General features: G+C 44.4%; 1 protein-coding gene across 4 annotated transcripts in view; it reads left to right on the top strand.

Annotated features, from left to right (window-relative positions):
- The window catches only part of FAM78A (family with sequence similarity 78 member A), a 64,397-nt gene that overhangs the window by 18,610 nt on the left and 19,693 nt on the right, over positions 1 to 26,094 (top strand). The window contains exons 1-3 of one of the 4 annotated variants that reach the window (XM_063432450.1): positions 17,984 to 18,259; positions 18,750 to 18,854; positions 24,005 to 24,480. In XM_063432450.1, the coding sequence (XP_063288520.1) occupies positions 24,074 to 24,480 (407 nt within the window). In that variant the 5' untranslated portion in view covers positions 17,984 to 18,259; positions 18,750 to 18,854; positions 24,005 to 24,073. Of the gene's footprint in view, positions 1 to 17,983; positions 18,260 to 18,437; positions 18,855 to 23,786; positions 23,869 to 24,004; positions 24,481 to 26,094 lie in introns of those variants that run through there. The other 3 variants (XM_063432452.1, XM_063432453.1, XM_063432454.1) reach the window with 3 other exon arrangements.

Raw genomic sequence — 26,094 nt, 5'->3', positions numbered from 1 at the left:
ATGCCACATCTCTGAATTATAATCAATAATAACCTGTACAGTGTGTTGTTTGTTTTTATTGATGTCTGCCATTAAAGGAAAAATCTGTTTACCATATTTCACAGGGCAAATGGGGCACTTGCCTTGGCACACGTGCCTAACCCTCTGGGTACATAGCCTTCCTCTCCTGGCAACCAATCGTAACAGGGTGAGTTATAGCGAATAGTGTATTATTCTACCCAGATTGCAAGTTCCCTAGAGCAGGCTGTGAGATTTAAAAGCGATTACGTGCTAACTTGAGGAATTAAACACAGACTGCTATCTGTTACAGATTTCCACAATGCACACAAAAATCTAATCTCCCAGGGGTCCTTATTTAGGAAAGCTGGCCCCTATTTCAGGGCCAAATCCCTCTGTCACTCTTTTTTTATAATAACCCGCATTTTTCGGAATGTGGAGTGTGTGGCAGAGCCTCACAGCAATAAAACTCACACAGGTTTATTCACTGAGGTCTGAATTATCGGGAATTCAGAGGATTTAAAATTCTAGGCCAAATTGGAAAAGTTCTGCAAGTCAGCTATGTTTCCAATTTGGTTATTATATATAACTATACTTAAAATCAGGCCACACTATGTGTGGTTATTAAAATGGCTACAATAAATATTAAGAAATTAGCTTAATAGCAAACTACTTATTTGAAAACACTGCCCAGGAACTGATAGTCAGGGCTGGCTCTATATAGTGTTGCTGTAGACAGGAGCACGTCCCCTAGGGGCACCTGCTTTTAGAATTCATAATGTGCCTCTTTGGAGCTTAATTGGGGTGGTTGGTAGATACGTACCCGGAGCCTTGGCCAGTGCTTGATAACAGAGCTGCAAAACAGTTATAGAGGGTTTAAAATGAAAATAATTAAATAGGAGGGCACTCTAGTAGAAGTAATTGTAATCAACAAACACAGTAATGTGATATATAGCAAATCGATGCTCATTTAGTAATTCTATCCCACTAGAGTCAAAACATCAACAAATACTAAATTACAAAGATGCACACCAAAAATAAAAATTAAACAACTTTATTATATAGTAACAACCCCTGGATGTTGGGCTAAGGTAAAATCCCCAGGTCGTACTTGGAAACCAGAGTAATCTGAATGTACCTTCCTGGTTAAATACTTTGTTATTATATATTCAGTACATATTATAAACTCACAAGACAGAAAACAAAAAGTATTCAAAAATAATATGCAAATACACTCACCCAACACTGGGTGGTTGTAGCGGCTCATCCGAAGGCAGGAACAGGAAGGCAAGCAGTGTCCGCGAGAAGCGGTCACATGTCCCGCCTGACTCTAAGAGCGCGCCGTGGGTCTCGGGGACGCTCTTAAAGGGATAGTGGGAGCCTAAATTGGAAAAGGCCTCCCATTGGTCCCTGTCATGCCACACTCCCCATACACTTACCTTTTGGGGGCGTGGAGATGACAGGGACCAATCACAATAGTTGTTTAGCTATTTATACTCACCTTTTTCCCTTGGTTCCTTGCCCTATCGTGGTTTCTGTTTCAGTTCCCTTTAGCGCTTGTTGTGTTCAGTTGTGTTCCTTCGTACTTGACCTTGGCTTTGTTTTCTGACTACGTTATCTCTTTATCCTTATCTGTTCTGTTTGCCGGCTTGCTGTTTACTGTGTACCAGACCCCGGCTAGTCCTAGTTTACTCTGTCTCTTTGTGCTCTTGACCTCGGATCGCTCCAGACTCTGTACTTCTCCTATATACGTCGAGTCCGGCCACTCTAAGGTCCGGTAGACGTATCTCCTCTCTGTGTTGTCTTCTGGTTAGCTGAATCCTGCGTGTTGGGGTATATTTTCGTTACATTACGATAGGGCCTTGGACCCCGCAGATTTAGCTCAGCAGATGGCATCCCATGAGGCTAGATTTGTAGAGCAGGATCACCGTATGGATCAAATAGCCCAGGCTCTCCAGACGCTCTTATCTAGAACTATTCCAGCAACCACACCTAACCCTACTACATCTCTTCTTCCTGAGGTATCTGCTTTGCCTAATACTTAGGCCCATTTAACACCTCCTCCTAGGTATGGAGGGGATTCTAAGACATGCAGAGGTTTTATTAATCAAATAGAATCTTTGAGATGAATCCACGTTCCTTTCCCACAGAAAGGTCTAAGGTGGGATTCCTTATGCACCAACTGACCGATAAAGCACTTGAGTGGGCAAATCCTATTTGGGAGGCTAATGGACCTATGGTGCATGATTTCAACAGTTTTCTTACGGCTTTTTCGTAGAACTTTTGACACAACGAAAAGGTCAAAAAATGCTGCAAGAGCATTAATGAGAATTAAACAGAGTTCTAGGCCTGCAGCTGACTATGCTATTCAGTTTTGTACCCTTGCTTCACAGGTAGATTGGACCAATAATGGGTTATCTACTGCGTTCATGGAAGGTTTATCTGACACTATATTGGATGAGGTAGCAGCTAAGGAGCTTCCTATTTCATTAGAGGACCTTATTGACTACCTCATTGATATAGATAATAGGATTCGTGACAGGATCTATACTAAGAACAGGAATAAACGTTTTGTTACACCTATTAACCCCAGAGTTGATAAACCTATGAGTGTTAAAGTATCTGAGGAGGAACCCATGCAATTAGGGGTTGCCAAACTCTCTGATACTGAAAAGTTACATAGGAGAAGGGACAGACTCTGCCTATACTGTGGTAGGAGAGCCACATGGTAAAGGAGTGTCCTTTGCTTCCGGAAAACTCTCGCACCTAAGACCTTATAGGGGACTGGCCTTGGGTGTGATATCTAAGTCTCCTAAATTGCCTCCTAACCGTTTGCTTCTTCCTGTTTCTGTACATATGGGAGAGAGTTGTATAGCTGAGCACATATACGCTCTGGTTGACTCCGGGGCAGCTGAAAATTTCATAGACTCTGGTTTTGTTAAGAAAAATAACATTCCCATCAGAGAGAAGGAGATACCCTTGGCCGTTGAGGCCATAGATGGTAGACCATTACGTTCTCCAGTTGTTACTCATGAAACTGTACCGTTACACATGTATACAGGGGTTTTACACTTCGGTTCCAGGTCATCACCTCTCCTTCTTCACACCTAGTGTTAGGGTACCCATGGTTACGTGCTCACAATCCCATTTTCGACTGGGAGTCAGGGCAAATAAAATCATGGAGCGAAGCCTGCCACGAATCTTGTACTATTGAAGTAACCCCTTTGAACTCTATTTTTTTTTTATTTTTTAAATCTTTATTTTTGTAGTGCACATGCTTGATACAGACAGGCTTGAGGTGCCCCAAAAGCAATCCTCAGGCGTTTCCCACGTTTAAACATGCGGGGTGTATGATTAATTGGCACAATTTTTATAGTTTATCAGGCTTAAATAATATAACAGTAACGTGACAGTAGCATTAATTAGTTAAGGCATCGATTAGAGCGTAGGTATATATGTTATACAGGGTTGGATCATGCGTTAACTATGTTAGTTTCAATATAGATTGTACAGGTAATGCAATATATGTGATGCAGTAAACAGTTCGCCTTCACTGTAAGACATGCTAGGGTAGAGTCGTTCATTATATTAGTCGTGCTAATAAGTTTTGTATGTTATATATCATGCAATAAACAGTTGTCCATTCGCAATGCCTCATTTTTACTTATAGTTAGAGTAGAAACAAGCTAGGCATATGGTAGGTGGGTATACGTATACAATTTAATACACATATATTAACAGTAGTTTCCTATTAGCTAATAAACATCACCATTGCCCTAAGCATCTCAATTAATAGTGTAGTGCTGTAAGAGGTAGCTAGGTCATGTGCTCTATTTGTGTGATGGCGTCACTTATCTGGGATTACTCCCAGGTTGCTTGCCCGGGAAGGCAGGGCACCCGTTACAGTGGGTACACACACAGTTTAAACAATGGAGTGTAACTTTCCTGTTGTTAGATAGGCATGAATGAAAGTGGGTTGACAAATCCTGCATTTTTAGTGTGCCCTTAATGCTAGCCTTGTTATGTGTTACCATGTGAGAGATAGAAGCTATGGTCCGCGGCTCAGTATACAAACGTGTTCAGGCCAGGCAGCGATCTACAGGTATAATATACTGTCACCCAGACTGGTCAAAAGTTCGTAAGTCTGCATACGTTTCAGGAACCGCCGTCTTGGTGAGTCCGGCGCTTCGTGGGTGGTAGAGGACAGACGGTCGGCCAATACCTGCTCCAGCTTGTCGGCGTTATTCGGTGCAAGCGTCTGTGGCAAATCTAGCCACTTCTGGACTATATGCAGTATAGGTTGTCCGTAGGCTGACTGTATGATGTGTTCCGTTAAATGTGTATGTATTGTGCTATGGCCGTTCGCACGCTGGCAGCCGTACGCTGCCAGCGTACCAGCATTCATACGACGAAAACACGGCCATCCTGGCCATTCGCCGTACGAATACGGGCTCCCCAGGTCGACCACACACTCCCAAGTCGTGTGGTACCAAGTAACCGATTGCAACATTGTTGCAATCGGTAATTATGGGCTCTCCTAGGTGGCCGTCGATCCACTACCGACCATGCGGCGGTCGGCCATCTTGGATCCTTTGTCTCTGCAGCGGTGTTCGGTCGTCGAGAGCCTGGCCTTGAAAACGGCTACTCGATGATCCGAGCCCCGCTGGGGTTCCAGAGCGTTCGGGAGTTCCGCGTTCGGTACATTATCTGTCCCGTACTTATTCGGTACTTTTAAACCAACTTTCATGTTTAAATGTATTATGTGCGGCGTTCGGTCAATTCAGCTGGGATCAGAGCGGTATTCTCATAAAGTGTGCGCTCCGACCCCAGCTATCTACCGAACGTTCGATTATTCCAAAGTACCGAATATTATGTGAATTATGGATTTTAGAGTCAATTGTCGGTTTTGCTACACGAGGGGATAATCCACTTAATCGTCCATTTTAGTGGGAGTATCCCTCTCGTGTCGCAATGCCTGTTGGGAAAGTCACAATGCATGTTGGGAGAAATCCCCTGGATGATCTGTGTGGAAACCCCTTGCATGGGGAACTGTATAAATACGCTGCTTGTGAATAAACCGAGTTAGTGGACTCCCAAACTGTGTTTCGTCCGGTTATTGGGAGGATTGGGAATATTGCCTTGCTTTCTACTCTGACTGTGGATTTCCTGAAGATACCAACGGATGTCGTGGACGGTTATACCGCATACCGTTACAATTGGTGGCAAGCGACGGGATCCGAACCTTACAGCCGAAAAAGCAGCGTTCGTGTAAACTGGAACTACCGAACAAGGAAAGCAAGGGCAATTCGTATGGAGATTGACTACACCATACTGAAACGACAGACTTTAAAAGAGCTACTGGAAGCCAGGGGCAAGATAGCCAGCAACAAATCTAAGGCTGTGCTGATCGCTGAACTAATGGAGGGAGACAGAGCCCGCAGCGCTACACCTCCACCAGCCAAGGAAGAGACCCCATTCCAAAAAGAGCTACGAACCAGGTTGGAGTTTCTGCCGCAACCAGTATCGTTGGAAATGTTGACCGTGATGATATCGGATGTACAGGACTATCTGCTGGCAACCAACCCACCAGCAACCCCACCTAGGGCAGAGTCTGTTACTGCCTCCACCTATGGACAAATAAAGCCCAAAGTCCCACATCACGCCTTTAAAGCGTTTTGTGAAGAAAAGGACGAAATCGATGGGTACTTACAGGATTTTGAGCGGCTGTGCGATTTGCACGATCTGGAACCCGCAGTATGGGTACCGCTGCTGGCCGGTAAATTATCGGGTAGGGCAGCTGAAGCCTACCGTGCTGTACCTCGAGAGGACAGCAAAGATTACCCTAAAGTAAAGAGGGCGATCTTGGAGAGGTATGCTATTACCCCAGAAGCATACCGGCGCAACTTCAGGGGCTTGCGCAAACCGGAGAAAGATTCTCACGCAGAGTGGGCACACAAGCTGGATCAAGCATCGCAAGGATGGATACAGGCCAGCAACGCCACTAATATGGAGGAGTTACGACAGCTTATGCTACTGGAGCAGTTTTTTAATGGCTTGTCCCCAGACGCACAAGAATGGGTGAGAGACCGTAAACCCCTCACCCTACCCGAAGCCGCTAGATTGGCGGATCAACATTTTGATGCCCGGAGGCATCACGGATCACAGAATAAGGCCCTCCCTCGGATTACCGGGCCACCCCATAATTTTACTCCTACCGACCCCACCGTACCCCTGCACAGGCCAGCACTGAATACTCCACCACCCCCCTCCCGATACAACGGCCGGGCTAACATTCAGTGTCACACCTGCAAGCAGTGGGGACACATTTCTCGGGAGTGCACCCAAAACCGGAGCCGGCAGGCTTGGAATCAGGTGCGACAAAATTTGGCACCAAGGGCTGCTGCACACCATTACCAGGTAGCCCCCGTCACCCAAGAATTGCTGAGCGCTCAAGTTGAGGAGCCGCTAGGGGTGCTCCACGAAGTAATGTCGGTCCGAGCCACCGACAACCGACAACATCATCGGCAGCTAGTAACCCTAGAGGGCAAGGAGGTACAAGGGCTCAGGGATTCGGGAGCCACTTTGACTTTGGTTGCACCACATTTGGTCCCGGGCGCAACCCACACTGGCGGGTCAGTGGCAGTACGGGTGGCCGGGGGAGCAGTATACCGGCTACCGACTGCCAAAGTACACTTGGATTGGGGTGTGGGAGAGGGGACTGTGGAAGTAGGGCTTATGCAAAATTTACCTGCAGATGTTGTGCTGGGGAATGACTTAGGCCAAATGACTTCCGCTTTTATTCCCCAGACTCCCTATCAGGAGGCACACCCCGTAACCACCCGGCAACAGGCTCGCACCACGGCTACACCGATACACTCTGAGGCTCAGGTAAGAGACCATGCTCCCCGACCGACCCCCATGTCCTGGGATACCCCGACTACCTTTGCGACCGAAGTCCAGACCGATCCCACCCTCCAAGTATATAGGGACCGGGCACAAACAGACCAAACCGGGCTAGAGGGGGAGCGGTACATCTGGGAGAAGGAGTTGTTATACCGTGTCACGACTAAAGATGTGGGGGGGTCTGTCACCCTGACTAACAAGCAGCTAGTGGTACCGCAAAAGTATAGACAGGAGCTGCTTAGAATTGCTCATGACATTCCCTTGTCAGGACACCTAGGGATGACCCGTACCCGGTACCGCTTAACGCATGCCTTCTTCTGGCCCGGCATCTCGCAGGATGTGCGCCAGTATTGCACCTCTTGCGACGTATGTCAGAGAGTAGGTAAACGAGGGGATCGCCACAAGGCCAAGCTATGTCCCCTACCCATTATCGCAGAGCCCTTCAGCCGCGTAGCGGTAGATATCGTAGGGCCCCTGCCAAAACCCAGTCCCTCTGGCAAAAGGTACATTCTGACTGTAGTGGATTACGCCACCAGGTACCCCGAAGCTGTGGCCCTCACTAATATACATGCCGAGACCGTAGCGGAGGCATTAATGAAAGTGTTTTCCCGGGTAGGGTTCCCCCAAGAGATAATCTCGGACCGAGGTACCCAGTTTACGGCCGAAGTTACCCAACATATGTGGAAGGTATGTGGCATTAAGCCAATAGTTAATTCCGCCTACCACCCCCAGTCCAATGGGTTATGTGAGAGGTTCAACGGGACACTGAAGCAGATGCTTCGGACGTTCGGGGAGACCCACAAAGACTGGGAGAGGTTTCTACCTCACCTACTCTTTGCTTATAGAGAGGTTCCCCAGGAGTCGACCGGATTCTCCCCGTTTGAATTACTATTTGGGAGGAGGGTGCGGGGACCCTTGAACTTAATTAGGGAACATTGGGAGGGAGAGAGTACTACCAACGAGACCCCTATCATATCATACGTCCTGGAATTCAGGGACCGTCTGGAGGCGCTCACTCAGGCTGTACACACCAACCTCCAGGCGGCCCAGCAACGACAGCGACGCTGGTACGATAGAGGAGCCCGAGACCGCAGCTTTCAGGTGGGACAGAAGGTTTTAATTTTAAAACCTGTCCGCACAGACAAGCTGCAGGCCATCTGGCAAGGCCCATACCAGGTAGTGGAGCAGCGATGCGACACTACCTATGTGATCGGCCCCTGCTCAGGGGTAGGGAAGAGACGCATGCTCCACGTGAACCTGCTCAAACCCTACCATGAGAGGATCGAGGATGTGACGGCCATCTGCGCCTCCTCCTTAGAGGATCAGGAGAACCTACCCTTACCTGACCTACTAGAACCCGAGGCACCGATAGAGCCCTCCCAGGGAGTTCAGCTGGGGGAGCGGCTAAGCGCCCATGAGCGTGCCCAGGTACAAGCGCTGATCGAAGCCAAAGGGGCTACCTTCTCCAATTTACCTGGTTACACTCCGCTAGCCACTCACCGAGTAGACACCCTGGGACAGCTACCTATGAGACAGGCTCCATATAGGGTTCCGGAATCCGTCCGTACCCATATGAAAGCCGAGCTAGATGAGATGTTACAGCTAGGGGTTATCGAACCCTCCGATAGCCCCTGGGCATCGCCGGTAGTCCTAGTACCGAAAAAGGATGGCACCACTCGGTTCTGTGTCGACTACCGGAGGCTAAATGACAAAACAGTGTCTGATGCCTACCCGATGCCCCGGATAGACGAGCTGTTAGATAAGATGGCACGGGGCCAGTATCTCACTACCATTGATTTGTGTAAGGGATACTGGCAAATTCCACTAGCCGATGACGCCGTCCCCAAGTCGGCGTTTGTCACTCCGTTTGGCCTGTACCATTTCAAGGTCATGCCCTTCGGAATGAAAAACGCTCCGGCTACCTTTCAGCGGATGGTAGATCGGCTACTGGACGGGTTCCAAGAGTATGCCTGTGCCTATCTAGATGACATAGCCATCTTTAGCCAGACCTGGGAGGACCACCTACACCACATAGGGGCGATCCTAGATCGTATTGGGGAGGCTGGGTTAACGTTAAAGCCTAGCAAGTGCCACATAGGTATGGCTGAGGTGCAGTATCTAGGACACCGAGTAGGGTGTGGGCAGCAGAGACCTGAGCCAGCCAAGATTGAGGCCGTAGCAAAGTGGCCTACCCCCAGGACTAAGACTCAGGTGCTGGCGTTTTTAGGGACGGCCGGCTACTACCGGAAGTTTGTTCCAGACTATAGCACCCTGGCCAAACCCCTGACGGACTTGACTAAAAAGAACCTTCCCCGACAGGTTGTCTGGGCCCCAGAGTGTGAGCAGGCATTCCAGCAACTCAAAACGGCTCTAACTAATGCTCCTGTGTTGACTGCTCCTGATCCAACTAAAAGATTTCTTGTTCACACAGACGCTTCAATGTTTGGATTGGGAGCAGTACTGAGCCAAGTGGGAGCCGATGGCGGAGAACACCCCGTAGCTTACCTAAGCCGCAAGTTACTACCGCGTGAAGTGAGCTACGCTGCCATCGAGAAAGAATGCCTGGCCGTGGTGTGGGCCCTCAAAAAGTTACAGCCATATTTGTACGGACAACCTTTTTCCTTACTCACAGATCACAACCCGTTAGTGTGGCTGAACCGTGTATCTGGGGACAATGCCCGGCTGCTGCGCTGGAGTTTGGCGCTGCAGCCCTTTGACTTTACCATTCACTATCGGCCCGGAAAACAAAACGGTAACGCTGACGGGTTATCCAGACAGACTGAACTCGAAAAGTGATCTGTGAGTACTCTCCCGGACATCCCCAAGCCGATCCGTTGGGATCAGACTGTGTATGCCGGCTTGGTTCTGGGGGAGCATTGTGGCAAATCTAGCCACTTCTGGACTATATGCAGTATAGGTTGTCCGTAGGCTGACTGTATGATGTGTTCCGTTAAATGTGTATGTATTGTGCTATGGCCGTTCGCACGCTGGCAGCCGTACGCTGCCAGCGTACCAGCATTCATACGACGAAAACACGGCCATCCTGGCCATTCGCCGTACGAATACGGGCTCCCCAGGTCGACCACACACTCCCAAGTCGTGTGGTACCAAGTAACCGATTGCAACATTGTTGCAATCGGTAATTAAGGGCTCTCCTAGGTGGCCGTCGATCCACTACCGACCATGCGGCGGTCGGCCATCTTGGATCCTTTGTCTCTGCAGCGGTGTTCGGTCGTCGAGAGCCTGGCCTTGAAAACGGCTACTCGATGATCCGAGCCCCGCTGGGGTTCCAGAGCGTTCGGGAGTTCCGCGTTCGGTACATTATCTGTCCCGTACTTATTCGGTACTTTTAAACCAACTTTCATGTTTAAATGTATTATGTGCGGCGTTCGGTCAATTCAGCTGGGATCAGAGCGGTATTCTCATAAAGTGTGCGCTCCGACCCCAGCTATCTACCGAACGTTCGATTATTCCAAAGTACCGAATATTATGTGAATTATGGATTTTAGAGTCAATTGTCGGTTTTGCTACACGAGGGGATAATCCACTTAATCGTCCATTTTAGTGGGAGTATCCCTCTCGTGTCGCAATGCCTGTTGGGAAAGTCACAATGCATGTTGGGAGAAATCCCCTGGATGATCTGTGTGGAAACCCCTTGCATGGGGAACTGTATAAATACGCTGCTTGTGAATAAACCGAGTTAGTGGACTCCCAAACTGTGTTTCGTCCGGTTATTGGGAGGATTGGGAATATTGCCTTGCTTTCTACTCTGACTGTGGATTTCCTGAAGATACCAACGGATGTCGTGGACGGTTATACCGCATACCGTTACAGCGTCCTTTTAGGCTGAGGTGCTAGCGACGTCTCTCCAGGTGTGACTCTTGGGCTAGCCTCTGTTGGGGACCGAGGGGAGGGTGTTCTCCAATAGCAATATTGAGTCCAGCGCCTCCTTATGCGGCCCTCTTCGCTTGGCGGCAGGGTTGTGAGTGTGGTGCGCACTGGTGTATCCGCCGCTTTGGGTCTGGTAGGCCTCCATTGTTGCCCGCCTATCTCGTGGCAGGTTGCTGTCACAGGTAGGAGATCGCTTGATGGGCGTCGGTGTAGTGGAGCCACCAACTCCTCTGGCCTCTCGGGCCTGAATCTGGTCGTGTCGCTGGGTGTTCTATGTGTTTTGTGCTCCACTGTTATGCGCTCCCATCTGCTGACTTCGGCGCACGTGGCAGCCACCATCTTGTGTGGTGCTGTTAGGCCCTCGAGTGTGCCGGCGGCGCCTTGGTGCTTCAGCTGCCATGCCCTCGGGTGAGGACCGGGATCACCCCCCCGGTCCATAGGGGGGGGACAGGGCCGGGTCCGCTCAAGCTCGAGCCCCAGTCGGGGCGCTGTGTGGCAGGATAGCGGTGCGGCGGCCGTCCGCCCCGCTCACCGAAGGAGTAAGCCCCAGTCAGGGCAAAGTTTCCTTCTCCAGGGGACTGTAGCCTGGAAAGCCAGCCTCCCCCTGGCACCAGCAGACCCTCTGCTTTGGGCAGTGTGGTTTTCGGTCAGCTTTGTGAAGAAAATTTCTTTTTTCCAGTGTATTTCGTGCTGTGTAGCAGGAGCCTCTGTTGCCTGCGACCGTCCAGCTCGGCGGTCCGGCCCCGCCCCCCCTGAACTCTATTAATGTTCCTACTACTCCTCCTTTGTCTACGGTTATACCCCCTCAGTACTTATTTCTCAAGACTGTCTTCGATAAAAGGGAGGCTGACAAATTACCGCCTCACAGACCCTACGATTGTGCTATCAATTTATTGCCTGGCACTATACCTCCAAAGGGCAGAGTGTACCCTTTATCTGTTCAAGAAAACCGTGTCATGGAGGAGTATATTAAGGAGTCACTAGAAAAGGGGTTTATTAGGAGATCCTCTTCTCTGGCTGGAGAGGGGGTCTTTTTTGTATCAAATAAAGAAGGTGATTTAAGACCGTGTATCGATTACAGAGGTCTAAATAAAATCACCATCAAAAATGCATACCCTATACCTTTAATCACGAAATAGTTTGACAGGCTAAAACATGCTACTGTATTCACTAAATTGGATCTTAGAGGTGCATACAATTTAATACGTATTAAGAAAGACGACGAATGGAAGACGGCATTCAACACTAGATCTGGCCATTACGAGTATACTGTTATGCCATTTGGTCTATGTAATGCTCCAGCAGTATTTCAAGAATTTATTAATGACGTCCTAAGAGACTTTATTCACACATTTGTAATTATGTACTTGGACGACATATTAATATACTCTACAGATTTACACACTCATCACAGACATGTTACAACAGTTCTGAAGACCCTTCTTGCTAATGGTCTTTATTGTAAACTGGAAAAATGTCTATTCGACCAATCCGAAGTCCAGTTTTTGGGATATTTGATTTCCGCTAAAGGTTTTCGTATGGATCCCCAGAAGCTTTCTGCTGTCATGGAATGGCCTCTACCACAAGGTTTGAAAGCCATTCAGCATATTCTTGGTTTCTCTAACTATTATAGACGCTTTATTAAAGGTTTTTCCTCTATTGTAGCGCCTATCACCCGTATGACAAAAAAGGATGGCAATACTCGTATCTGGTCTCCCGAGGCACTTCAGGCTTTTGAATTTCTTAAAACTACGTTCGCATCTGCACCTATTTTACAGCATCCTGTCCCCTCACTGCCCTATATTATTGAAGTTGATGCTTCCGATATCGGGGTAGGTGCTGTCTTATCCCAAAGAGAGTCGCCTGAAAAAACATTACATCCTTGTGGCTTCTTTTCTAAACAAATGTCCAAAGCAGAAAAGAATTATGATGTCGGTAATCACAAACTCCTTGCTATTATTTTAGCATTCAAAGAATGGAGACATTTGTTAGAAGGAACTAAGGATCCCATCCTCATATTTACTGATCACAAGAACTTATCCTACCTTAGTGAGGCTAAAAGATTTGTCTTCTAGGCAGGCTAGGTGGTCACTGTTTTTGTCCCATTTCAATTATATTATCACCTATAGTACCAGGTGATCGCAACACTAAAGCAGACGCTCTGTCCAGACAGTTCGAAACTGCTGACAAACAGGAGATTGATGTTACTCCTGTCATTCCCCCAGACAGGATTATAGCTACTACTATTTTGTCTATTTCCTCATCCCTCTTGCAGACCATACAAGCGAAACAAAGCATGGCACCTAGCGAGAGGCCTACGGATAAACTATTTGTTGATGTTCCCGAGAGACGGGATATTCTGTCGTTGTATCATGACACTAAGACTGCTGGACATCCTGGTATTTCCAAAACGGTGTCAGCCGTTTCTCTGTATTTTTGGTGGGATTCCTTGCGCAAGGATGTCACCGACTATATAGGTGCTTGTACTACTTGTGCCTGTATGAAATCTTCTCGTAGAGTTCCTTGTGGGCTGTTGCATCTGTTACCCGTTCCCAAGAGACCTTGGTCTAACCTGTCCATGGATTTAATTGTTGAATTACCCCCTTCGAATGGTAACACTGTTATCCTAATGATAGTAGATCGGTTTTCCAAGATGGCCCATTTTGTGTCTCTTCGCAAGCTGTCCACGTCTAGGGAACTGGCACTTATATTTGCTAGAGAGGTGTTTAGGTTGCATGGCATTCCCGTATCTATTGTGTCCGATAGGGGTAGCCAATTTATTTCCAGGTTCTGGAAAGCCTTTTGTTCTGAAATGCATATTACTCTCTCGTTTTTTTCCGCATACCACCCCCAGTCTAATGGAGCTGCTGAACGTGCCAATCAATCTCTGGAGCAGTACCTTCGTTGTTTCGTATCCCACCATCAGAACAATTAGTCTGACCTTCTTCCTTGGGCTGAATTTGCTCGGAATAACGCTACCGGCAAAAGTCCTTTTTACGTTGGCTATGGCCAGCATCCCGTTGTTCTTCCGGCTGCTTTCTCCTCACAGGGCATGCCAGTTCTGGATGAGCATTTGGCTGGTTTACATAATACTTGGGAGCAGGTTCAGCGTTCTTTGGTGGATTCCGCTGCTCGCCAGAAAGTGCAGGCTGACAAGCGTTGCAGGGCGGCTCCTTCTTATGTCGTGGGGGTCAGGGTTCTGCTTTCCACGCGGAATATTCGCCTCCGGGTGCATTTTATGAAATTGGCTCCCCGCTTTATTGGTCCTTAACGTATTTTGCATAAGGTTAATCCTGTTTCGTATGCCTTAGGTCTTCCTAAGAATCTGCGTATTCCTAATGTCTTTCACACCTCGTTGTTGAAGCCTTACGTACGCAACCGCTATACCCGGCATACTCCTCCTCCACCTCCTGTCTCTGTGGAGGGTCATGAGGAGTTTGAAGTTTCTGCTGTTCTTGACTCTCATTTCGAGACTTCAGTACCTGGTACATTGGAAGGGCTATGGGCCTGAGGAACACAGTTGCATTTCCGCTGACGCTGTTCATGCTCCTCGCCTTGTGCGTTCTTTCCATTCTCGTTTTCCTGCCAGGCCTGGCCCTCCCCGCCCGGAGGGCGTGTCCTCAGGGGGGGGGGGGTACTGTAACGGTACTAACCCTTTCCAGGGGCCGGCCGGGGTCCTCTGTTCGAGCCGCGCGCGGTCCTGCTGCTGCACGAGCCGCGCGCGGCTCATCCGAAGGCAGGAACAGGAAGGCGGGCAGTGACCGCGAGTAGCGGTCACGTGTCCCGCCTGACTCTAAGAGCGCGCCGCGGGTCTTAAGGGGGCAGTGGGAGCCTAAATTGGAAAAGGCCTCCCATTGGTCCCTGTCATGCCACACTCCCCCTACACTTACCTTTTGGGGGCGTGGAGATGACAGGGACCAATCAAAATAGTTGTTTAGCTATTTATACTCACCTTTTTCCCTTGGTTCCTTGCCCTATCGTGGTTTCTGTTTCAGTTCCCTTTAGCGCTTGTTGTGTTCAGTTGTGTTCCTTCGTACTTGACCTTGGCTTTGTTTTCTGACTACGTTATCTCTTTATCCTTATCTTTTCTGTTTGCCGGCTTGCCGTTTACTGTGTACCAGACCCCGGCTAGTCCTAGTTTACTCTGTCTCTTTGTGCTCTTGACCTCGGATCGCTCCTGACTCTGTACTTCTCCTATATACGTCGAGTCCGGCCACTCTAAGGTCCGGTAGACGTATCTCCTCTCTGTGTTGTCTTCTGGTTAGCTGAATCCTGCGTGTTGGAGTATATTTTCGTTACAGTGGTAAATCATTTAACAGAATAATACATATCAGACCCAAAAATGGTCAGTACAAAAAAAACATAAAGCATAAAAGAAAACAGAAAATAAACATTAATGAAAAAAAGACAAAATAGAAAAAGAAAATATGCACACTTATAACCGCATACAAAGTAACTGATACTTACCAAATCAACTGAATCTATGCAAAAATATAAATATAGAAAACTAAGAGAAGAGAGTGATACCACAGGTCCCTATATACGTGAGCATAAGTACTCAATCAAATACATCTGAAGAAAATGGGTGGTTTGGTCACCCATTAGGGATAACTCTCCAAGCCATGATCTAAAGATCATGGTTGTCAGGGAAACCATAAACAAATAAAATAATAAAAAGTGTCCCAAATAATTAAAACATTCACCAGAATATAAGAATAGAAAAGAATATGGCATATAACAGAAACACAACAGATCTGCTTTAACTTCCTAACAGTTAACTTAGTTTTAAGTTCTCTTAAACACTGATCACCTACACGCCTCCTGCATCTTTTCCACCATTTCCAAGTTGGTATCTTCTTCAGAATTACCTTATCCAACAAAGACAGCTGTGACACCAGCTGCACCTACTACCACTGGCACAAGTAGCTCATCCACTTTCAATGTTACCATTACTGACTCCACCACCAGCACCAATACCACCACTAACATTACCTGTACCTCCAGCATCAACAAAAAATGAAGCTGAAATTACTTTGACAAATGCCTTTCATTGTAGTGATTTTGCCCTGTCTGACAAGAGGAGGAAGCCTAGTTACATTATCTGGAGTCCCTCAAGAAGGTTTGGGCTGGTTGTCAGTGGCTTTGGTACAAATCAGCTGTTATATAACGTTTGAAATTCACTCTAAACTGCTGACTCTAAACTAAGGGCACTGTGAGCTGTAATGGCGCTATGCATATTCCCAGCCCTTGGTGGGGTTGGCTGGCATTATGGGCAGTCAGTGTTGGATGCATTCTTGCCTGTCTGCCATGCCCCTATTTTGGGCTGGCATCCCCTTTCCTATTGGATCCAGCGCTTTTGGGGGCAAACCAATGATGCATGTTTCTTTACTCTGCCCCTTTAGTCCCACCCAACTCTGTCCCAAATTCATACCTACCTATGTTGGCAAGTAGGCTACCATGACTGACTTGTTCTAAATTCCAACTTCAGTTACATAAGTTGGTATCAGCCATAAAAGTCAAATAAATTTGGCAGAAGAACCATGCCACTCACCAAATGTTTCGTCGCACCCTCTAAACTTAAAATGTGTCTCTGTCACTATTTGAAATGAGAATATGTAAGTTATGCAAGGTACAGATATTCAATGATATGCTTCTATTTATCTGCTGGTACACTATTCTTGTCAGATAAACAAAATACATTGTCGTAAATATTGTTGATGTTCGCTGTGTTTGTGTGTTTCTGTGGTTTATTTGTCTGTAAAAATAAAGCATTCCGTTTGAATGTCATATATATTTAGCAGGCTGTCCATTCTCTAAACTGATTGTATATAGTGTGCGGTCTCCCATTACGGTATATTAGCAATATCCCAAATGGGGACAGGGGGCATGTGTACCCATGAGGTTGCACTCAGACGTTCCTCTAAGGTAGTAACTCAGTTAGAGGGAATATCTGTATTGGAAGTCACTGGGTTAAACCAATCGCTAGCACAAATATGTGAAGTAATTTGAAGAATTAATGCATTTCTTGGCCACAGGCTGAGATCATTTTGAAAGATCCACTCTCCGTGACAACTCAATAATATGCCATATAGAGAGCAGAAATACATTTATTATACCGTATACAGAGTGAGCGAGTTGTGAAATATCATATGCCTGCAACTGTGGAAAACAGAAAATACCAAGTATTTCACAAACTTGCCACCGATAAACGGAACACATTCTCTCTAACCAAACCAACCATGCAAAAACTGCAAATTGTTTTTTATGTTTACATTTTCTATAAATTTATAGAAGATAGTGTTGTCTGAGTGTTCGTTATTTGGAAATTACTGCTCAATAGGCTCTATGTAACCACATCAGTCATATTTATGGTACCCTTTTTTAGCTTGTGTACCAGAAAATTTCCCACTTGCTTTACAAAGAAATTCTCACTTAATTCTTCACGAAAGGCAAACAAATCCATACAAATCTAGCAGCTTTTTTGTGTGAACCTTCTCGTTACCAAAAGTGTGAAACTCCTCATAGGCAGGGCCTTGTCACCATTTACAGCCTGTGTAGAGTAATTTCTAATTAGCTTTTCCTTTACATTTTTCAAGGTTTGCGGGCGACCGGGGTAAATTTATCAATGCTCATGTAGCACTGTGGCGGCAGAATAATATATGGTAATTAAAAAAACAAAGCAAAAGGAAAATAACATTATAGTTAATTATTTGGTACAATATATAGTGATGGTATTTTTACAATATTATTATTAATTACAGGGCATCAATGTGATCTGTGGCACCGTACAAGATGATTAACAACAATGTTACCCAGGCTACTTCAAACATCTGTTTTAATGTAGTTCTCTTGCCACCTGTTAATCTAGGGTCGCACCACGGCACCTGCATTGCGTGGTCACTGTGGCCCCAAGGCTATAAAAGCATGTGATCATTTGCCTAGAGCCTCATGATAACAGCTGTATTTGCAGGTGTGAAAAGAGGAGTACCATTGGACTGCTTGCTTAAATAAAATAACACACATGTGAAAAACTACACTACCCAGGAATCCTGCAGCAAAGGAGAGGAAATGTCGTTTGTCAGCTGCTTAATATCCAGGACCTGCAGCTTTAGAGAGAATTATAAATCCAGGGGTGGGGGCTAGCTTATTGGAGATGCAGCACACACAGGGCACTGAGCTATCACACACACACACACACAGGCTGGGGCTCCCAGGAGAGGGGGCAGGCAGGCTTGCTGCAGGTCACCAGGAAGGACAGTTAGCAAAGTTTGCCTCCCACACACAGCACACTGCAGCAGAGCAAAGTCACAGACACTGCTGAGCTGCATGCAGAGCCAAGTGCAGTGCATTCAATACACAGGCTCCTCCAGCACCCCAAGCTGCGCACTGAAGACTGGGTGATGGGTGTGCAGAACATTATATTGCAGAGGACCCTTCCCTAAAAGAGGGTGACTCAAAGGAGAGATGGGTAAGAGAGAGAGAGAGAGAAAGATCAGGTTTGCAGCCAGGAGTGTTTCTTGCAAAGTTTCCTGTGGCAGCAGATCTGGGACTGAGAGAGGGTGGGGTGTGCTTTTTTTAAGGCTGTGTATGTGAGAAGGGGTGGGGGAGGAAGGGGGGGGGGGGGGGAAGAGGTGGTGGTTATATGAAGAGGGAACAAGAAGTGACAATGTCAAAATAAGATGCACTGACAAGGGCACAAGTCAGGGAGATGTGTCCAGGACAGGAGTTCAAGAAAGACAGGAGACATTTCTTACCCTGCATGGGGCTCTCCTGACCCCAGTGTCAACTCCCCTCCCTCTTTCCCCCCTCTTTGCACATGTGTTCGATACTTTGTATATTTTTTTGAGTCCAGCACTGTCACAGAGGCTGCAGCTTTGATGAGCCTGCTCAGTGCTCCAGCAGATGTGAGGCTCCAGGACCCAATCAGGTAACCTTCCCCAAAATCTTCTCTCACCCAGGAACCCAAGACTCTGGATCAGGCTGGTCACCAATTTTAGGATTTTCAACCACCCCCAAGGGAAGTAACTGTCTGCTGCAGATCCTACATGTCATCAGACACACAGGTACTTACATATTGTATTTATGCATTCTATTTATTTCACATTGTATTCCATTCAATACCTATAAAGGAAATCACACTTAATGTTCCCAAAACATTTTTCTTACAACCATCAAGTATCTATGTTATTATTTTCTATCCTGTTTTGCTGTCTGCAATGAAGTCGGTTTTTTATATGAACCTGGTTCTTTCCAATGTAATATGTTAGTAAATATAATGTGCTAATCAGACCCTTTTATTGCAGTGCTGAGATGCCCCCTGTAATTAATTCTATATACTGTACAATATTTTATTATTTATTTTTCCCCCCGGTGTCAGTTTTCTAGCCAGATGCAGCAATGAATGGACTGCTGCATTATGCTACAGCATTTTCTGTCGAAAAACAATAACATAGTCAATTTTAATACTGCTACCGAAGAGGATATCAAGACGTTTTTTAAAAAAAAACAGTAGGGATTTAACAGTTACTATAAGGATGCAGTATAATTATACAATAAAAATAAATATACAGCGATAAATTGCCATGGTAACAAAATAATCTAGTTTAAATTAATAGGCATACAAATGAAAAAGTGATAGAAAATGCTAATATTTTGCTCCGGAGCCCCATTAATAGCATAAAAAAGTAAATATGCCGTATTAGATCAGTGCATCAACAGCCAGTGAACTGCAAAGCTGTGATGGAGAGAGAGATAGCGTTTTCAGAATGCATTGATAAATAGTTTTCTCTCTTTTTTTTTTTTTTTTTTGCTCTCTTCTTTGTCTCTCTGTTAACCAGTATATTCTAAAGAATGCGCCTTGAAATTAATTACTGTAAAAAAATAAATAAAAAAAAATACTAGAAAGGGGTTTATCTACTAAACCAGGAATTGTGGGAAATTGTCAATAGAATTTGAAATTTTAGACCAGAATTGTAGAACGAGAAATAAAAAACAAAACACTCTAATTGATCTGTTTTTCCAACTTTGCTACTTTGGCCAAAAATATAAACTTTCTATCCCATTACACCCATGTTCGTAGTTTAGTGAAAAAACCTCAATGGGGGCTATGTATTAGAAATAGGATGATTTTATTTGACACAATCAATTTCGGTCTATGTATACCTTTGTGCTAATATGATATAATGTACGTATATTAGTGCAGCTGGCCACACAGCAGGTACCTATTCTGACAGTAATTATATTATACATAAGTACAGATACTAAATATGTCCTGGTACAACTTTTTTGATAGAAATCATTTCGTACAGAACTTCCTGCATAATCAATCAAATAATATGGGTACTGCAAGCACTATCATGGCTTCCTTATTATATCGGTTATGGTAAAAGGAGGCTATAGGTGTAGGCCCTCCAGAACTTGTCAGACCATCTTTAAGCAGTTTGACAAAAATTGAGGGTCCCACTATCTCTCAAAGCCTACTCCGGCAGCTGCTGATAAGATAATTAGGAAGCTAGTCTTGTACAATTCTACAGTTTGTCCCAATGGTATTCTGCTGAAGTGGTTAAAGGCAATTCAGTATGGCAGAAACCTGTTAACCCAAATATTTTGGCAAAAGAATAAAGAAGTTGCACTTCCTCATTAGCATGTTGATTGCAGAAGGGGTGGGCTTTAGACATAGATGGATCTCCGATTTTTATCAAACAACTTGAAAATGGTTTGACAAAGAAACAAAAAAACAGAGGGTTTGTATCTGTAGGCTACTTGTGCTATATATGTACATTAAACTGAATTTATTTTGTTGCGTTGGATGTCTCTTTAAGAAGAGGACATTTTGTTTTCGTAGCAGGTCTCTTTTTTTCCGAAGCAGTTATATGTGAATTCTGAAAATATTGCTATCAATTATTTTCGTTACCCGTTTCTAAGTACAAAGAATAGTTTACATCTAATATGACATAACCACCTATGCTAACAAGATGGCTACCTTCACTGACTATAAAGTGATTTTGCCAAACTTAGGCCAAGAAAGCTCTTCAAAAAGTTTTCCATTGCAGGTATAATCCTAAATTTGTAATTTTGGGGCAACTTTTTTTTATATATATATATTTATATATATATATATATATTTTTTATTTTTTTTTACATTTACTAACTTCTATGTTTAACAAAAATAAAACTTCATAATTTGAACCAGTTGCAGGCTAGTGGAATAAAATCTTATTGCGACATTTTAACAAATGTTAAAAAAAAAGTTGTGATTTTGCACCCTGGTTTTGTTAATGAATTTGTAATACTGTGAGGGCATAATTGGTGCAGTAACGCAAGAGATATTGTTACGATTATGTACACAGTCCATTAGCTCCGTAGCTCATTAACAAGAAATAAAATCACATAGCTCATTAACAAGAAAAAAATCACCTTGGAAATTATATGCACTTATAATTATTACCTGTTCATGTGTTTTATAAATTAGTATAAAAGAAAAAAAGATCTTACACAATGAAGACCAGGCAAACAGTTGCTCAATGCTTATTGAGACTGCAACTCTTATTAAACAGATATATATATATATATATATAGGATAATTATGTTATTAAGTGGGATCTATCACATTGAAGTTATTGTTTTTTTACTTCATGAAAATAAAAGTAATTAGTAGATTGTTAAACATTTTTTTATATTCTTTATGGCTTGGTTGTATACATTTAGGAGTGGAAACACTCCACCTCCTTTAATGTCTGTGCCGAGGGAGAACCTCACGCGTTAAGCCTCCCCATAGGAGAGCATCTACTTAATGCTTTCTTATGGGTGATTTGAAGATGCTGGGCGTACTCATGCAAAACGTGAGGATAGAAACATAGAATGTGATGGCAGATAAAAACCATTCGGCCCATCTAGTCTGCCCAGTTTTCTAAATACTTTCATTAGTCCCTGGCCTTATCTTATAGTAAGGATAGCCTTATGCCTATCCCACGCATGCTTAAACTCCCTCACTGTGTTAACCTCTACCACTTCAGCTGGAAGGCTATTCCATGTATCCACTACCCTCTCAGTAAAGTAATACTTCCTGATATTATTTTTAAACCTTTACTCCTCTAATTTAAGACTATATCCTCTTGTTGTAGTCGTTTTTCTTCTTTTAAATATAGTCTCCTCCTTTACTGTGTTGATTCCCTTTATTTATTTAAATGTTTCTATCATATTCCCCCTGTCTCGTCTTTCCTCCAAGCTATACATGTTAAGTTCCTTTAACCTTTCCTTGTAAGCGGCATTTCACGGAGTCACTACAAGCGGTCTTAAAGGATCACTATAGGGTCAGGAACACAAACATGTATTCCTGACCCTATAGTGTTAAAACCACCATCTAGCCCCCCTGGGCCCCTCATGCCTCCATTAATATAGTAATAATCTTACTGTAGTCAAACTTGAAGCTGTAACTCTGTATGCTGTTAGACTCAGAAAAAAAAGCAGGGTGCTGACATCATCAGAAGTGGTAGCCTGATCCAATCACAATGCTTCCCCATAGGATTGCCTGAGACTGACAAAGAGACAGATCAGGGGCAGAGCCAACATGATTCAAACACAGCCTGGCCAATCAGCATCTCCTCATAGAGATGAATTGAATCAATGAATCTCGATGAGGAAAGTTCAGTGTCTGCATGCAGAGGGAGGAGACACTGAAAGTTTTAGATGCATTTTAGGCAGCCATGACCCAGGAAGGATCTCTAACAGCCATCTGAGGAGTGGCCAGTGAAGTTATCACTAGGCTGTAATGTAAACACTGCATTTTCTCTGAAAAGACAGTGTTTAGAGCAAAAAGCCTGAAGGTAATGATTGTACTCACCAGAACAAATACAATAAACTGTAGTTGTTCTGGTGACTATAGTGTCCCTTTATCTTTGCCATATAAACGTTGCAGTTTCTCTGGCTGAGTTGTGCATATGCCTTTTTATAGGGAAGTTTTTTTTCTGTATTGATGGGGTGAGGCTATAGAGGCAGGCTTATGGTGCCACATTACGGGCACAGGCATAGATCAAGTTTTCCTATATATTTCCCCCCAGATGTTCTCAGTCTACAACTACTGAGCCCAGCCTCTTCGGCTCCATTTGATGCAGCATCATCCCAAAACATTCACCATATACCCCCTTTCTGGGAATTGTGGGAAGTCATGCATGTTATCAGGGAATGGGATAGATGCAACAAGTCAGACAGACACTATTAAGGCAGAGAAAGCGATGTACTGGTATCTACTAAGTAGTCTCTACGTTTACTGGTGATTTCACCATTGCAAGTTCTAGGGAAATTCTAAAGTTAGCTGAAAGTGAGCTAGTCAGCTGTATGACTAGTGGGCGATAGGGTTACTGTAAGCTAAAAATATAAGAACACACAAAGGTGGCATGCCTGTTTTAACTTTGGAAAAACTGCAAAAGTGATCAAATGATGGGTTTGCACACATTTATACTTGCTAGTCAGGCTTCTGTCATTTTGAAAAAAAGTGTGCTGACAAGATTTCATGGGAAAATGACATTCTTTCACATAAAGATTGCGATCATCTCACAGATCAGTCAATAGATACATAGACTTTATTTTAAACTTCTACTTGCTATTGGGAAAAAAACATATGTACCCTGGTAGTTTTTGCTGGGTTGGATATATGGTAGATCAGCAAAAACAGTAATGAGATAGTTCCTCATTATATTGCACACCATGGCATGTTGTGTTTACCCTGAGCTTAGCAATGTTGTTTCTGTTCCCTTTAACAGCTTAGCTTAGTTTGAACTACAATTCTAACCAATATCAGGCAACAGAACATTGAGAGGCTAACTACAGGTATTGGGGTTGTTCACTAAACCAGGACTTGTGGAACGTTAAAAAGGGATAAGCACATTCTAGGCTAAAATAATTAAGCTGGAAAAATAGCACATTTGTGCAATTTATCCAATTTGACTAGTTTAGCCTAATTTTAGATGTTCTTGTCAGCTCACCAGAGTTCCTGGTTTATTGAATAACTAACCACAATAAAAGTTCATCTTCAACATCAGTTAGAAACTACCTGTTGTCTACCACACCTACATGCAGGTGACTCCATGTCTTTACTACAAGAGCCAATTGTCCATTTAAGAGTTTAAGAAGTTGCAGAAGGAGGATGGTGGTTTGGTGGGAGAATACAAATGGTTATCAGTAAAGAAAATACTAAAATGATGGTTCATTTCAGGTACCAAGGAGGCAACGGTGGGAATCAGCTGATTGCTGAAGGCCCTGAGATGCTTGTGATTCATTCTCTATGGATATAGCACGGGAGATCCGCCATATTATCCTCAGCCGCAGGGAGGAAGAGCTGGAGGGCAGAAACAGCTACCATCTTTCAATGCGTCGCCTCCCCCAGGACTGCCTGAACCTGATCGAGATTGCCCTGGTGCTAAATGCCATGGGATGCATCCAAAGTCTCAGCTGCAAACCCAAGGTCTTCAGAGAATCTATCTCAGTCCTCGAGATTAAGTCCTCCATCGATTCCAGGCCTACCAGCATTGACGAATCATCCAATGTGGTCCTTCGATACAGGACACCTCATTTCCGAGCCACCGCGCAAATTTTAGTGCCTCCCATTGCTGGGAAGGAAATCTGGAGAGTAGGATGGATCCAGGGTTGCAATCACATGGAGTTTTACAATTATTATGGAGACCTTGGCAAGTGAGTATGGTTCCAGAGTCAGGGACACTAGATTGTTTCATATGTGGTCTTTGAGCACTTTAGGCCTGCTAGTTTTTGTATAATTCTATTTAATGGTTGAATGTGAAATGAGAAAGCCCAGCAGCCGATATCAGCATGAACTCATACACCTGAGCAGCAGTGGTTAGCTAGTCACTTTCAGCTTATAACATGCTGGTATGAAATGGTCTGACTAAGGAATTGTGTAATCTCTTACCTCCGGTGGGGAAAAGGCTTTGGGCAGACACCGTGTTAAACTGAATGGAAATGTTTTAACATTGAAAAAAAATGTAATTCAGTTTAACAGTGTCTGACCAAAACCAGTACCAGTTGACTCCATGTACTATAACCAATTCAGTGAGATGAAATTGTTATGGTGCCTGCAGTGACCCTTGAAGTAGTCAGTTTTGTGGATTGCAAAGCAATGTGCTGAGTATTACCTGTAAAAAATTGTCTAATTAATACCCTTTGTAACTACAGGCGTTTCGAACTTTCGACCATTGTGCATACTGTTAGAATGTTCATGAACAGTTCTGCCGAGCAGTTTGTAGAATTTGCATGTCGTCAGAGGAAATCATATAATCATGTCTGATATATAGTTAAGAAAAACATATAAAAGCAAGCAGGAAGCACTTGTCTCTCTCTCTTTTTTAATTCTTTATTTTAGTTTAGTTTTTACATATTTTGTCAAGAACATTGCATACATTTGCATAGGAAGTGCAACAGGGTCAAATCGGACAATTACATAACGGCGAATATTTGTACTTTTCATTTGCATCAGCATCCACAAATGTAAACAAATATAAGTACATGACATCGAACGCATTTGTTTAGTAAGTGCAGCAGTGTCATCAGGTATAATAACAGAACATCGGTTGTGTTTGCTTATCATTAGGAGCGGTGTCGACCAAAGCGATATCGTAGCACTGAATTTATTTGATAAACTGATGCGTCGAGGTCATCAAATATAATAACATAACATAACCACGGGGGATAGTGGTTTGTCTTTCTTTTTAAGGCGCGTGCTGTCCTAAAAAAATAAAGTGATATTTAAATCACTGTTTACAAAAAAAAAAAAAAGTAAAAGTCATGCAATCACCAAAGAAAAACTTGTTTATTATTTCTGAGGTGTTAAGTGGAGACAACGGAATTGCAAAGAAAATTATTGCTGCTATTTTGGGCTATGTGGGCTACAGTTTCGTTATTACTGAATAACTCAGAATTTTCTAACAGGTAGCACTGAGTCAGATATCCTAACTTTACCCTTTCATTCTCAGGAATATGGATACATGCTGACTCTTGCTTTCCATTTTTCTGCGACCACAATCTTGCCATTAAATCCCCACTTACTGTTCTCTTTCCTCCACTGCTGCTTTGGGTCTTTACAAAAACATATTTGTCTGCCAAGACTCCATTCTGCCTTTGTGCATCTCTGCAAAGGGACAGCAAGGGGTGACTCCTTTGCCCACCTCTACAATTCAACAGTAACCTAGTAGGTATACATTCTAGATGCCACAAAGGTGAGCAAGATAGGGCTCTAAGCACACTAAGTGTGCACCATTGGTTTATTGCAAGCTACAGGGACAGCTTTATATG

Source organism: Pelobates fuscus, chromosome 9 (genome assembly GCF_036172605.1).
Source record: "Pelobates fuscus isolate aPelFus1 chromosome 9, aPelFus1.pri, whole genome shotgun sequence".
NCBI classification, from domain to species: domain Eukaryota; kingdom Metazoa; phylum Chordata; class Amphibia; order Anura; family Pelobatidae; genus Pelobates; species Pelobates fuscus.
Note: the sequence above shows the minus strand (reverse complement) of the source record. Positions and strands in the feature narration are given on the sequence as shown.